The 14965-nt window shown below is 38.1% G+C and overlaps 3 protein-coding genes and 1 pseudogene across 5 annotated transcripts; all 4 read left to right on the plus strand.

Annotated features, from left to right (window-relative positions):
* The first annotated feature begins 3297 nt into the window (after nt 1-3297).
* Nucleotides 3298-5777, plus strand: LOC121778475 (glycosyltransferase BC10-like). The gene is made up of 2 exons (XM_042175831.1): nt 3298-4707; nt 4943-5777. The coding sequence occupies exons 1-2, from the start codon at nt 4168-4170 to the stop codon at nt 5579-5581; spliced, it is 1179 nt and encodes a 392-aa protein (XP_042031765.1). The 5' UTR covers nt 3298-4167; the 3' UTR covers nt 5582-5777.
* A 745-nt stretch (nt 5778-6522) lies between these two features.
* Nucleotides 6523-9584, plus strand: LOC121778833 (F-box/LRR-repeat protein At3g59200-like). Of its 2 annotated transcripts, XM_042176235.1 has the most exons (4): nt 6523-7984; nt 8076-8249; nt 9188-9415; nt 9527-9584. In XM_042176235.1, the coding sequence occupies exons 1-3, from the start codon at nt 6683-6685 to the stop codon at nt 9365-9367; spliced, it is 1656 nt and encodes a 551-aa protein (XP_042032169.1). In that variant the 5' UTR covers nt 6523-6682; the 3' UTR covers nt 9368-9415; nt 9527-9584. The 2 variants fall into 2 exon arrangements, with proteins under 2 accessions (XP_042032169.1, XP_042032168.1); XM_042176234.1 differs by having other exon boundaries at nt 9188-9584.
* LOC121778834 (jacalin-related lectin 19-like) lies at nt 9514-10902 on the plus strand. 2 transcript variants are annotated; one of them, XM_042176238.1, is made up of 3 exons: nt 9514-9651; nt 9905-10126; nt 10215-10902. In XM_042176238.1, exons 2-3 carry the CDS (start codon nt 10022-10024, stop codon nt 10695-10697), a joined length of 588 nt encoding a protein of 195 aa, XP_042032172.1. In that variant the 5' UTR covers nt 9514-9651; nt 9905-10021; the 3' UTR covers nt 10698-10902. The 2 variants fall into 2 exon arrangements, with proteins under 2 accessions (XP_042032172.1, XP_042032171.1); XM_042176237.1 differs by lacking the exon at nt 9514-9651 and adding an exon at nt 9665-9821.
* LOC121778903 lies at nt 10770-14734 on the plus strand (annotated as a pseudogene).
* The last annotated feature ends 231 nt before the right edge of the window (nt 14735-14965 follow it).

Below are 14965 nucleotides of genomic sequence, written 5' to 3' on the forward strand. Positions count from 1 at the left end.
TTAAATATATTTTATTCATAATTATATTTATATTCACAATAAATTTTATAATTTAAAAATATATAAAATATACTCCCTCCGTCCACAAAAAATAGATCACAATCATTTATGGAAATATTCTCTTACTTTTTTCTCCTTTCTTACCCCACATTCCACTAACACTACTTCTCTCTTATTTTTTCTCTTTCCCTCTTACTTTTTTCCCCTTCTCTCTTACTTTACCAATTCTACATTAAAACTCATGTCATACACAAAGTAATCTATTTTTTGTGGACGGATGGAGTATTTTATATACAATTATATTTATATTTTATAGTATATACCTTAATTACGGTATATACCGAATTTCGGTATGAAGCGGTATACCGCGGTATATGAAAATTCATACCGTAACCTTACCGAAATTTCGATAAGGTATCATACCGTACTGAAAATCAAGGTATACCAAAAATTTGGTATTTTTAATATTTTTTCAGTACGATAAGTCCGGTATTTCGGTATTTCGATATTTTTTCCAAGCTCTTAAGATTATGAGAAAAATAATTTACTATGACTTGTAGTTGTGGGTCTTGGTTTTTTAAATGTCCAGGGGTTGGGTTTGAAAAAGGCCCAATTAGAGCTAATTTCAATTTATGAGTCCAACTCATGCTTCTTCAGTTCCCTGATGGGTGGTTGGACATGGGTTGGGTTGTGCTGGACTGAGTTGACTCTACTCATGACAATTCTAATCTATTGGTGTATGAATGATGTTTATGGTTTTATTTTTATTTTAGCCTTCGATCCAACTCGACCAGAATCGTTTGTTTAGATTAAACCCAAATTTAAATAGTAACATAGTGAAATCATCCATTAAAATTATTGGTTAACATCAAATGTAAATTACTCCCTCTGTCCACCAATAAATATTTCATTTTTCTATTTTTTTCCGTTAATTAATAAATATTTCATTTGTTTTTTTATAATTTTTGGTAATATACTCCATATTCCACTAACTTTATTTCATCACATTTCAATATAAAATTATTACAATATATAAAAACAGGACCCATCTTCTACTAACATTTTTCACACTTTCTACTACATTTCTTAAAACTCATATCTGGTCAAAATTGGTCATGTATTGATCGACGGAAGAGTATTAGAATTAGAATTAGATGACCAAAATTTGTCAAAAATAAAAATAATAATACTCCCTCCGTTCCACTTTAGGAGTCTCGATTTACCATTTTTTGGTGTTCCACTTTAGGAGTCCTGGTTGGAATATTCCATAAATAGTAATATGTCTCACATTCCACTAATTTTTCCCACTTACATTTTATTATAAAACTAATATATAAAAACAGGACTAACATTCTATAGCCTTAGTTATTCATAAAAGGTTAATGTCATCCAATATTAGGTGGATCTAACTAAAAATCAACGAATATTTAGCAAGGGTTATTAGTCAAAAAGAAAACTCTCAAGGAAAGTCAACTAACTATATAGTAGGGGTTTATTAAGGAAAATAAAATTTATTGCGAAATCAACTACTATAATCTTGGAGATAACATAAATAGAACAAAATCTACTTTTTTTCGGGAGGGAGGAAATATAGTTAGTCTATTTTGTCTATACCCAAAATAATCTCATCACTTCAAAGTTCAAACTTGTTTCCACTGAAGCCGGATTATATGGATTAGAGGATCATATTCACAATATTGCGATACTAGTGTTCTATATTTTATATACTATAACTATAATATGTCTCTCTCTAAATAACATTATATATTATCAAATAAATACTACTTCCTCCACCATAAGTTAATTGAGGTGTTTCTTTTGGGATAACCTATAATGAAATATTCCCTCCGTTCGCCACTGGGAGTCTCATTTCTTGACTGCACGGGTTTTAAGTAATATTAAGAAAAGTGGATGGTAAAAAGTTAGTGGAATAGAGGTCTCTCACTTGTATATATTAGTTTTAAATGAAATGTTAGTGGAGTGAGTTAGTGGAAGGTGAAACTCTATTACCATTTATGGTAAAAGTGAACTGTGACTCCTATTTGCGGACAAACTAAAATGGATAAACGGGATTCATATTCGCGGCCGGGGGAGTACAAGTTAAGGGAGGAGGAATATAATTTATATTTAAAGGTAAAATGGAGAGGGAGTACAATCGAAAACATGATATAATATAAAAGAGAAAGAAAGAATAAAGTTTTTGCCTAAAAACTAATAAACTTTAGACAACTTATAATCAAATACGACTCAACTAACTTAACATAAGAGAATGTTCCGTTTGGAAGATTGTATCCCGATAATAGATATATAGTGTGTTTGGTTGATGAGATTCAATCTCACAACTCAATCCTAGATGGATAATCATGCGATAATTAGTCATAATTAACCCATGTGACTAAAATACTCTCACAACTCAATCTTAAATTATGTCTTATTATTGTTTTATTTAGGAAACCAAACCCCACCTCAGAATATCACATAGCCCATACTCCCTATATTCCCTAAAAATATTAAAAAAATGTAAAAGTGCTAAAGTAAAAAAATGAGACATGTGATTGAAAATAGTGTTATTGGATCGTGAATTTGATATTGTTGTTAGTGTAGGTTGTGGAAAATTTTCAAAAATTGAATGTAGATTTATGGGACGAAAAAAAATATTACTCCTTTTGTTTCATAATAGATGTCACACTTTAAGAATGACGCGGAAATTTAGAAGATGTTTTGTGTGTTAAATGGAGACAGAAAATAATACTCCCTCCATCCCACTTTAAGAGACCCGGTCACTTTTGCACACTCGTTTTGTAAAAATCAAAATAAATAGTTAAAGTGGAGAAATAGTAAAGTAAGAGAGATAATAATGTAGACAAGACTCTTCTTTATATTATTTTCTCTCTTACTTTATCATTTCACCACTTTAACTATTTATTATGATTTTTACAAAATGAGTGTGAAAAAGTAATCAGGACTCTTAAAATGAGATGGAGGAAGTAGTATATTTCTATTAATATGATAGAGAACTTTAAAATATATATATATATATATATATATATATATATATATATATATATATATATATAATATCTCTTGTGGAATAAAGTAAATGAAAAATGTGACATGATAAGAAAATAGTAAAAGAAAGTAAAATTTAATGCCCAAATACATCAAATATAAGAAAATAAAATCTCATATTAAAGTTTTATGACTTTATCTTCTGCTATAAAACAATAAATCTTCATCTACTCTTATGATTACTCGAATCCCTAATAATTCGATTAGAAGGAAAACATTTCTATAGTTGAATTGAGCTTCATCCTCAAAATCCTTGCTAAATCTTTGCAACATGATTTTGATTTGACCACGAAAAATCAGTTACAAGATAATCTGGTGCAATTACACACGATCGCTTAATAAATTAGGCCAGATTTTTCTCATTTTCATTTTCTCAAATCAGCACATAAATATTTCCCAGATCCAATCATGAATCTGTGTATTGCATCATCACCGTGCCATCTCTCATTAATGTCGATTTTAATGCCCCAACACTACAGCATCCTCGATTACAAGTGCTTCCAACGTTATGAAAACCACAAATTTAAGGCATTAATAAAACTCAGAATCAGTTTCATTCCCCAAACCCAAACCCAAACGGAATTTCTCATTCCTTGATGCATCAATAAATTTCAATTTTTTCCTCTTCTTCTTGTTGTCATTTTGTGGTTGTTTATGTACAATCATTCCTCAATTGCACCTCAATTTAAGTAGTAGGAGTATAAATTTTAATTTATATCATTTTAGGTTTTTATCCCTCATGACATGTTTTGCAGCACTTTCCAAGGCTTCCCATATGGTGAGGAACTAGGCATGTTCTTGGTTGTTGTGATTGTTCAATTATTGCTGTAAAGATTCAATTTTTACTGGTTTTCTTCAATGCCCATACCCTCAAAAGTTAGGATTTCCTCTTTATTCTTGTTTAGTAAATCATTCTTGGAGTTGTTAAGTATTCTTGATTTATTGGTGATGTGAGAGGTTGAAATGCTGCATCTTTTCACCTAGTATTCCTTAAATACTCCTCTGTGGTTGCTCTGTTCATGTCTGAATTGGGAGCAAGAATCTTGAAATTAAAAAAAAAACACTTTTGTTAGTATAGTTAGGAATTTCAAGAGGGAGATGCAAGCTAGGGTGGGAAGCTTTAGTTCATTAGAGGAAGGCCAAATTCCTCTAAGGATGATGCACCAATATAGCATACATCTGCTACCTCTTAGGCTGCTGCTTCTCTTCCTCTTGGTAGGGGTCGGTCTAGTGTTTCTCTACATCAGTATGTATTCATACCGGTACATTAACATCCACAACGTTGCCTCCTCGACTGCTGCCATGAGGATCCAGACTCCCCACGACGGCTGTGTCCAAGAATCCGATGGCTTGGAGAGCTGGATTAGGCCCCCATCGAGCCTGTTGCACGAGATGAATGACACGGAGCTCTTTTGGCGCGCCTCTGTGGTGCCTGTGATCGACAAGTACCCTTTCGAGAGGACTCCCAAGATTGCATTCATGTTCTTGACAAGGGGGCCTCTGCCCCTTGCACCTCTGTGGGAGAGGTTCTTCAACGGGAACGAGAGGCTTTACTCGATCTACATTCACTCCTCGCCTGGCTATGCCCCCGAATTCATGCCTTCTTCACCATTCTATGGCAGGCAGATTCCTAGCCAGGTATTCCACATTTATGAATTATTTTGGGATCTATTTACATTGATCTAAATGGTATGTTTCCTAACAAAATGATCTACACATTGCCTCATTAGTTGTATGTTTAGATAGAATGTTATCTAAAATGTCTTAGTTTTTGTAACAATGATCATTCTACATTGATTTACATTGATCTAAATGGTATTTTCCTAACAAAATGTTGTCTACAATGGCTTATTCTTGTTGTTGTTCTTGTAAGGTTGCTGAGTGGGGGAGGATGAACATGTGCGACGCAGAGAGGCGCCTCCTAGCCAACGCGCTGCTATACTTATCCAACGAGTGGTTCGTGCTCGTCTCTGAGGCGTGCATCCCTCTCCACAACTTCACCAACATCTACACCTACATATCCCAATCCCAATTCAGCTTCCTTGGCGCCTTTGATGAGGACGGCCCCTATGGCCGGGGGCGCTACAACGAGGGCATGGCCCCTGAGGTGAACCTCTCCGACTGGCGCAAGGGGTCCCAGTGGTTTGAGCTCAGCAGGAAGCTGGCGGTCGACGTGGTGCAGGACACCCTGTACCACTCCAAGTTTGAGCAGTTCTGTAGGCCCCACATGTGCTACGGGGACGAGCACTACCTGCCCACGATGATGACCCTGCGGTCGCCCCATCTCCTGGCCAACCGGACCCTCACGTGGGTCGACTGGTCGAGGGGCGGGCCCCACCCGGCCTCGTACGACGAGGGGGAGCTGACGGAGAAGTTCTTCAAGGAGGCTGTTGAGGGATCATGCTTGTACAATGGCCAGGCAACCAATGTGTGTTTCCTATTTGCAAGGAAGTTTGCTCCAACTGCTGTGGATCATTTGTTGGCTAATTCTTTCAAGTTTTTGGGATTTTGATGGACTTGAAATGATATTTTTGGATGTGTTCTTGATGAAATTGAGGAGAAATATGGCATCATGTTGGTTGTGTAATGAGAGCTGAGCTTTGTTCTTCAATTTAAATAAAGGGTAATAGTGTGTTTATGTGCCTAAGATAACGAACTAATCATGTAGATGGTTTGATCTTTAATTCAGCATAAAAAATATTGTGCAAGTGTTGTTTTGGGATTTAACTTTAAAAGAAGAAACCATCCAAAAGCAAAGACAGAAGTTCTATGCGTTTGAGTTTAGTGTTGAGTTAATTGTAAGCTTTACGAATTAAACTTGGAAGCTACTCTTAAGAGTGGATAATTTAAAAAGTGTTGTCATATTGTTGATTTGCTATTAAATAAATTTAGAATTTCGATATATTTTATTCATGAATTCTAGTTTTTAAATTATTTACATTTTTTATGCAATTTAGTTTTAGATTTTCCGGTTCACATCCCAAGACTTATTTTGATCATTACATTTTGGATTCATTTTTTTTCATATGCAACCGCGCATAAGATTCATGGCTTGGGTCCTCTGATCCCTTCCGCATCCACCATCCAACGAAGAGGAGTGAATCGAATTTTGAATGAACTGACAAAATTGTCCAAGCCATCGATCAAGCCGTTTGTCATAATTACATCAATGCAACTACACGTTGACAATCTTCCGGAGGGATGTCATAAATTTCGTAATTGTCACGTACCTTGGATAACCACCACAAGAGATACATTCCATCATACTTAGGGCCATCAGTCGTACAATTCATGTGAGTCTAACAGCAATCAAGGTCTCTAATCGTGCGAATCTAATCATCATTTGACTCAAAAAGCGAGTAAGTTTAGCTCCAATGATTTAATTGAACGACAATAAAATCAAATAACGCTAAAAAAAGAGTTGTGATTATCGCAAAGCCTAAACTTTCTAGTCTTCGCTCCATCAAATATCATAATTTTCCCGCCAAATTGGAAACAGAAAATTCTCTAATATTGTTAGATTATTATTTCTTTTTCTCATTTTATATTGGATTTGTAATTCCTCCAATAAAATCGAATTTTATCAGAAAATCGACGATTTGAATGGGGAAAAATGCTTTACCACTCGCGTCTTCCTAGGGTTTCTGACGATCGCGAATTGGGGAAGAAGAAGACGAGAAAGAGGCAAATAAATATGGACTCGAATAGCGATAGAGGCGGAAAGAGGCGAAAGGTCGCCGGAGAAGACGAAGTATCGGATCGGATTTCGGAGCTTCCGGAGTCGATCGCCCACCACATCCTCAATTTCCTCCGCTGCCCCAAAGACGTGGCTCGGATCACGGTCCTCTCGAAGAATTGGAAGCGCGTGTTCGATTCGTACCAGTCGTTTCACTTCGACCATCGGTGGTTCCAGACGCAGAGGGAGGTAGGGATTTTCGAGAGGAAGAGGAGACGCGAGGACTGGGATAGTTTCGAGGGATTTGTGACGAATGCGTTGGCTACGAGGCTCGATCGCCTCGAATGCGTGGATAAATTCAGATTGTTGGCGAATGGTATCGATCCATTTATGCAGCAGCCTGTGCAGTCAATGGCGGAATGGATTCGAGCCGCCATTGCTAAGAATGTGAAAGAGCTTGAGGTTTGTGCCGGGACATATCACGAGATGCCAATTGGTTTGGCTGAATCGAGTTCGATTACTTTCTTGAAACTGACGGGCAGTTCATTGTATGGCTTGGCTTCGTTGAAGATGTGTAATTTGAAAGGGGTTTTGATTAGAGAGGCTGTGTATCTTGATGCCGAGTTGGTGAAGAGACTCGAACAAAACTGCCCGTTGCTGGAGGATTTGAGGATTGTTGGCTGCTCACATCTGCACTATTTGCAGATCTCCTCCCTCGTTAAGCTTAAGAGAGTCGAGGTGCACGACTGCCCATTGACGAAACGCATTGAAATCACTGCCCCGAACCTTGAAACATTTTGGTTCCATGGGCAGAATAACGTAAAATACAAAATCCGCCTCAATTGCACGGAAAAGCTGAGGAATTTGACGTTGATGGGCAGTGGGATGACAGACTCTGCCTTTGAAAATCACATTTCCATGTCTCCGTTGCTTGAGAAATTGGAGCTTCGGAACTGCACCAGAATAGAGAAGATTCGGATTTGTAGCCAAACATTGAAGAGCTTGACCTTGATCAAATGCTACATGCTGAATGAAGTCGATGTATTTGCTCCTTATCTCCACTCATTCGAATACCAAGGCCATGGGAGGTTTTTCCCCCTTCTCAATGCTCCGCGTGTATCTCACGTGAAGCTCTCTCCCAGTTCATGTAACAAGAGACCAGATGATTCGTGTGACCGCTTCTCTTGGGACTTGGATGGATCCAAAGCAGGGCTTAAATTGATCATATACACCAAGAAGGTTCTGCATTTTGTTGTTTGTTGTTCAGCATATGGAGTTTTATCGTAATGCATTGTATGTCATCAATTTATATGTTGAACTTTGCTTGCAGACTATGAAGATTTTCGAAGAAGCGAGAGAGAAGGATCTTTGGCAAGCTAAGGCTGGCAGGATAGAATTGATTGCATCAGCGTCGAAAGTTATGAAGAATGTTGATAATTGGTTGAGGGAGATCCATGGAAAGAGTCTGGATTTAGTATCCTCGGCCGAGGGTGAGCTACTCGAGGTAAACACTTGCGACTGTGCAATGCATTATAGTAGTTAGTTGTGTGTGTAGTGTATAAGATGTAGTTCTATACTGTCAACCAAATGAGCCCCTAGTGTTTTTTCATTGACTCGTGTGTATAAAATGTAGTTCTAATGCTCTATACCGTCTCTTTTATAGTTGTTGCTCGTAATAATTACAGAACAGTTAATGTGCAAAAGAATGAACTTTTCAGAGCATCATATTTTCCCTTTGGTTGGAAACATTAAGAGAACGAACATAATATACATACAACATCGAAATTGAATGAATGCTTGGTAGTTGGAGTTAAATAGGAGACTAGCGCCAATGCTTCCACTCAAGTTGTGCATAAATGTCTCATTTTCGTAAGAATGCTTTCTAGTTGAACTATTGAACTATGGAGTCTGAACGTACATATGTTGTTACTTGTTAGTAAGGGTTTTGTAGTTGTTTTCTGCATTTAGTTATGGAGGAGCCTAAAATTACTGAACCTACCCTTTGTTAGTAAGGGTGTCATTTGAGCACAATCATAATTAGCGCAGGTTTAAGGCTTTTGTCGCTCAGTAAGAGTGTTCTTGTCATCGTGGGTACAATCATAATTAGGGCAGATTTAAAGCTGTTGTCTCTTAAAAATGACCCGTAATTGAATTCAAAAAAATAATGTAAAATCTCGGTCATGGCAGTGCCCCCAAGATGTAGTCTCATAGAGGTAAACTATGTAACCAATGACCAATCCGAGTGTGTTTTTCTTGCTCTGGCATTTTATTTTAGCTTAATTCCACAAAACAAACCTCTTTCAATTCCTTGAGAAGGAATAGAAACCATGGAAATTGTCTATAGAGGAACTATGGTCTTGTAATTTGATATTTTGTGCCCTGCAAATGATAAACGATGTTCTTATGTAATATGCACGCTCATTGTTTTGGCCATGGTTGCAGTTGATAAACACGCTGATAATGGAGAGAGAAGATAGCCCGAGCTGCTGTGGATTCTACTCCAACAAATGTTGGAGACATTACATTGAAGATGTTAAAGTTTCAAGCAAGGAGTGTGTGCGGAGGAAGACATCATACGACTTCACATGGACGCCTAAGATAAAGAAGTCCAGAGTCGAATGACATATGGATTGTGTCTGTGCGTAGAATTGGACTCCAAATCATTTTTTGGTAAACTAAAATATTTTTGCCAGCTCTGTTGCTGTTGCTGCACATAACTTTGAAAATGTGAACAGTCTGACATAGTGAGAATATATCCTCATTATCGTCAAATTGATGCAGCTCATCTACCTTTTATCACGAAGATGAACAATACAAGGAATATATCCCCATTTAATCATCTCAGCACAGATTCAAAGCAATCATATTGAATCGAAACCGCTAATATTGTACCCTAAACTAAAAAGGTAATCTTTATTCCCTTTGCCTGTATTGGAATTAGATACTGGAGCAAAAGTGGAACATTCTTCTACTCTAGCTGATGTGTATATATACATATATAGTAGTATGTGTTTAAGCATTGCAATTAGCATATTTGCTCTTTACTTTTCTTGCAAGTACTCCCAGGCTAAACATGGTACGCTACTATTTTCATGCTTGTCCTACTACTATATTCTTGTCAAAACATATGAAATTTATGGTGTGATCTTGATCTTGTAGCAAGGGGAAAAGGACGAGGCGGGCGATGGGAAGGAGATCGTGGTTGGGCCATGGGGAGGAAACGGAGGGAGCAATTGGGATGATGGGTGCTTCAATGGAGTGAGGGAGATCAAGCTCATGTATGGCCGTTGCATCGATTCAATACGCGTCGTGTACGATAGAAACGGAAGGCCCGTTGCAGCGGAGAAGCGTGGAGGTAGCGGAGGCACCAAAACTGCAGAGGTATAAATATTATTTGCATCATCCAATTATTCCAACATAGTAGTATTAAAGGTATTGAAGTAAGACTGCATATTTCTTGGGTGCATAGGTGAAGCTGCAGTTTCCAGAGGAGTACTTCACGGCGGTGTGGGGGCACTACGCCCCAGTGGTGCACGGGGGGAGCCCGGTGATCCGGTCGCTGACGTTCAGGACAAACCGCAGAACATTGGGGGTGTTTGGAGTGGAAGAAGGGACGCCATTCAGTCTGCCGATGGAAGGAGGGCAGATTGTGGGATTCAAAGGGAAGTGTGGTTGGTATGTAGATGCAATTGGTTTCCACATAGCTAAAGTGAAGACAGCCAAGGCTGTGCCGAGAGCGCAGCCTAGTCTCTTCAGAAGGCTCACTAGCTCAGTCTCGTTCGCCCCTCTTGCTCTTAGAGACGGAGATGAAGCTCGGGCTAGATCCACTAAACCTGCCCCTCTTACTCTTAGAGACGGAGATGAAGCTCGGGCTAGATCCACTAAACCTGCCCCTCTTACTCTTAGAGACGGAGACGAAGCTCGAGCTAGAACCGCTAAACCTCCCACTTAGAAAATACAACACCTAATTTCCCGCGTAGGAGATGTTTTAGGTGATCCTTATCGATTGTATTGATATTGTAGTATGCTTTATCCGCTTCAAAACATGTTTTGAAACTATCCCATTTCACAAATAAACATTTTTACTTAGATATCAGAGGGTTCTTTTTGATGTAATCCGATCTAGCAAGCTTCCAATAACTTTACTTTTCATATTATCCATATCTAAGTTTTGTTACTGTACTACTCCTAATGACTAAGGTTGCAAGTTCGCATTTTTTTTTCTCAAAGGACTGCAAATTTGCAATTGTGCAAAAGCGACTATTTTATTCAGTTCACCAAAAAGCAAAATCCTGGCTTGTAAATTGTGCATATTTAAAGATTCCATTTTTATTGTGGCTTGTAAATGGGGAGTTCTGGGGGACTCTAATAAGGGCATTGATGCGACAGCTGGGGGGTTCGTAGGAGAAACGGGGTCAATTCTTGGCCCCGGAGAGCTGCCAGAGGGCTCTGTGCCTACACTGCGATCCGGGACCCCTTCTTGGTAAAGAGGATGCTAGTGTGTAAGCAATGTTTCTTTAGCCATTTTTATGACTGACTTGATTTAGTTCTGTTTACAACATTGATTTGATTTGATTTGATTTGTTGTTATGATGATTGATTGTGTATGTTTCCCAATGTATCTGTGTGTTTGTGTATGTTAGAGCAAAGGAGTTATCGGCTAACCAGATTGCTCTTTTCACAACGTACAAGTTAGAACCAACCGTGGAGGATGTGCATTTGTAGTTCTGATGTGATGGATTATGGATTAGTTTGGTATCTAAGATTGAATTCGATCGAGTCAATCCTAGCAAGAAAACATCGATCCGCATCAATGAGTCCCATATGTTGATAATATGGTAACTTCTCCTTTCCACTTAGAATGGTTTTAAAAGATACCCATACCCATAGAGAACCTATAGGTTGCCTTGAATGGCTGGTCGTGAGTTGCGAAAACACAGATCAGATACATTGTTGATAACCTGGTTAAGTTGTTCATGTTGATATCTTACTCAATTTATTTGTCATTTATTGCAGTATCAATATTCTTTCCCCTGAAACATCAACCTGTTTTGAGTGCAATTTGACTCAAAAATGCTATTTCAGTGACTGGTATAATCTGGAGAAATCGAAATCTTTTCACTGTGGGGAGCATGAAGATTGCATAAAGAAAGTCAAGAGTCTGCATCTCATCTCTCTAAGAAAGGTGCTAAATATGCTCGAAGAGAAGACGCCATTCTTCATGCACTCGAGCTTGCAGTTACTCGAGCATGACCATGCTGATAAATCATCTTACCTAAATAGCTCCGGAGATGATTCTGATTTGGTATCCCAGTCCGACCAGTTGGTTGTTGGACGCTGAGCAAAATGATTCAGAGGATGATGGATACGAAGGAGTAAAGCGTATGAGATGACTCGGAGATTTGATGTTGAAGCTAAGCCACTGGCGAATGAGGAGCATAATGGATCTGATCCGAGGAGATCAAGAAATCAACCAAAGCATCGAGAAAGGTACCTCCAACTGGCAGTTCAAGGGGAAGAGGAATTCTAGGCTAAGGAAAGTGGATAGTGAGGCCTGTTGAAGCTTTCCTACAAATATTGACTTTTTTGTCAAAATTTTACAATCCCACATCGGTGGGGTATTGGTAGTTTTGGAGGAGTGACTGCCTATAAATGAAGCATACCTCAAATATAGTATTCATTCTCCATTTAAATATAAGTGGGTTCAGCAGAGGGTGCTCGGAGACATAGGTAATGACCGAACTCTGTTATTAAAGTTTTTTTTCGGGTGTGTTCTTTCTTTATTATTTATTTTCTTCAGCATTTATTTATGGGTTTTATTTTATGTTGTGATATTGTATTCAATATTATTTACGGGTTTGGTAATAGTGTTTTGTACATCGCCTGATAAATTCTGTTTGGAGTCTGGTATTTAAGAGATGACAGTGTCCCTATCAGTCTTTCCGGAGAATTTATTTGGGGAAGTAATTTTATTGAGTAGACCCCGTTGGGTTAACTCTGAAATTACTGAATCGGTTTATTTCACTATTTGAGAGAAAATTACCCGGTTTTCTCAACAAAGCCGATATCAATGCTTCAGGCGTTGTTCGGAAAAGCTCTCTCACTACTTTCGGTATAAATGCCAACTCCAAGAATCACAGGCAGTCTCTCCTGTTTCGGATAGCGATGGCCGTCATATCAAGTTGAGGCCAGCCGGGGTTCGTGGTTGGAGCTGGAATTCTCCCCACATAGACGGGGCCGAGGAGAGACGAAACTGGTATTCGAGAAGCTCAAAGGCCCTTCAATAGCCTGTGTGCCATTGAAGATAGTTTTCAGTAGGATCAATGCAGCCTTGACCAGCTCGGTACGACCGATGCCTGAAGTAAGTTTCCGGCTGGCCGGCTCGAACGCCCTTTTCTAGCTTCTGGGAAATGTTTGGTAAAATTAGGCAGCTAAATTCTTTTGTTGAAACCATGTTTTACATGCATGTACATTGGTAGAGAGATTCTTGTTTTTTTTCTTCTTCAAATAATGGCTGCATTTTGTTTGCAAAATGAACTAGAGTTGCAAAGGTAATTTTGTTTCTTCTTCTTCTAAAGTAGCATTAATCTGAACATTAGATCACAAAATCCAATGACTGAAATTTGATTTGATCTTTGACAGAACTTCACTTATTAATCTGATTACATCCCTATAGGAGTGTGTTAAAATGACAACACCTCTTAAAGTAACACCATACCACCATTTCTAGCCAATCATTTGTACACGTGACGAATAATCAGCTGCCATGCGGCAATCAAAAAAATGGCCATGGGTAAATTTTCTCAGCAAGCAATATCCAATACACTATACAACAATTTTTCTCAGCCAATAGATTGCTGTCTAACAGCAATCTATAGATTGTTGTCTACCGTTTATACAATTGTTGTGTAGCGTTTATAATATTGCTGGATACGTGGTGTCACAGTGTCACTTTAAGAGGTGTTGTCATTTTAACACAAACTCATCCCTATATATATATATATAGGGATGTATTCATATCATTTTTCCATCTTTTGTTCTATTGTCCTTTTCAATCTTAACCCCATTATTTTGTGATCTAATGGCCTAGATTCATGCTCCTATTATTAATAAAATCATTATTTTAATAAGAAAAAGGGCAATTTTGGGAGTGATAGTTTTAGGCGGTTAATTACATTCCTTGATTCACTCCTTTTTAACTTTGGTAAATAAATAATCTAATTTATTCTGCTTATTGATTCACGCTTCAATCTTTCTTCTCTCTTTCTTCTCTATCAAAATTTTCAGCGTTCTTCTCTCCTTCTTCTCTATTGAAGACAAACGATATTCTCCTATCATTCTCCATTGAAGACAAACGATATTCATCGTATTCCCGTACAAAACCGTTATTATTGGAGTAGTCGTGCGTATTTGTCGTCCTCTTTAACAATGGAAGAAGGTAAATTAAGTATTTCGTATGTTGATTACAAAACTGATTAGTTTACGCAAATATTGTTTTCGTGGAGTTGTTGTTCATTGTATTGAGCATTTTTGTTTATCTGTGTCTTTCAATTATAGGGTTTTCTTTAATGTATCTGCCAAGTTTAATTTATTCTCCGTGTGTTTACCAATTATTGGTGCTAGGGTGTATTATTAGGTTAAGTCGTCGAGTTTGCAGAGAATTCCGATAGGGTTTTAGTTATCAACTCGGATAGTGTGTGGTATTACTCGATATATATAATGTACGAATATTAAGGTATAATATATTCTTTCTGATCAGTAATGTACGATATATGTCCTATAATGAATATAAATTCTCATATGTTTTTTGTTATGACTTTATGTATAGTGTTCGTTATACCTGAATGTTCTCCGGAATTGAAGCCGGTCGTCGGTCAGAAGTTCCAATCACTAGAATTTGGTTTCGCCTTTTACGATGTGTATGCCAGGGCTGTTGGTTTTGATACACGTAAGCAAGGATTAAGGAAGACGGACGATGTTACTACTTGATAGAAGAGTTTTATGGAATGGTAAGACCTAAAGTAGTTGAGGTTCATCCCTCGGATGTCGTAAAGACAAAGGGCCACGCTAGCAGCTCCGGCCGTTTGATTTCGAAGAGAGAAAAGGCTATAAAGGAGGCTGCTAGGCCTCTTCGACGCTGTAAGGCTTGCGATGAGATGGGCCATCACGACTCTAGAAATAGTCCAATGCTTAAAAAGATGGAGAAAGAGAATGCGCTGC

Source organism: Salvia splendens, chromosome 19, assembly GCF_004379255.2.
Source record: "Salvia splendens isolate huo1 chromosome 19, SspV2, whole genome shotgun sequence".
NCBI lineage: Eukaryota > Viridiplantae > Streptophyta > Magnoliopsida > Lamiales > Lamiaceae > Salvia > Salvia splendens.

What these genes read in the sequence shown, in the direction of transcription:
- LOC121778475 (XM_042175831.1), top strand. Translation starts at nt 4,168, where the DNA reads ATGCAAGCTAGGGTGGGAAGCTTTAGTTCATTAGAGGAAGGCCAAATT. An exon ending in GCAGGCAGATTCCTAGCCAG is followed by an intron (nt 4,708 to 4,942) that starts GTATTCCACATT and finishes TGTTCTTGTAAG; the next exon opens with GTTGCTGAGTGGGGGAGGAT.
- LOC121778833 (XM_042176234.1), top strand. Translation starts at nt 6,683, where the DNA reads ATGCTTTACCACTCGCGTCTTCCTAGGGTTTCTGACGATCGCGAATTG. An exon ending in TGATCATATACACCAAGAAG is followed by an intron (nt 7,985 to 8,075) that starts GTTCTGCATTTT and finishes CTTTGCTTGCAG; the next exon opens with ACTATGAAGATTTTCGAAGA. An exon ending in CCGAGGGTGAGCTACTCGAG is followed by an intron (nt 8,250 to 9,187) that starts GTAAACACTTGC and finishes CCATGGTTGCAG; the next exon opens with TTGATAAACACGCTGATAAT.
- LOC121778834 (XM_042176237.1), top strand. An exon ending in GAGGCACCAAAACTGCAGAG is followed by an intron (nt 10,127 to 10,214) that starts GTATAAATATTA and finishes TTGGGTGCATAG; the next exon opens with GTGAAGCTGCAGTTTCCAGA.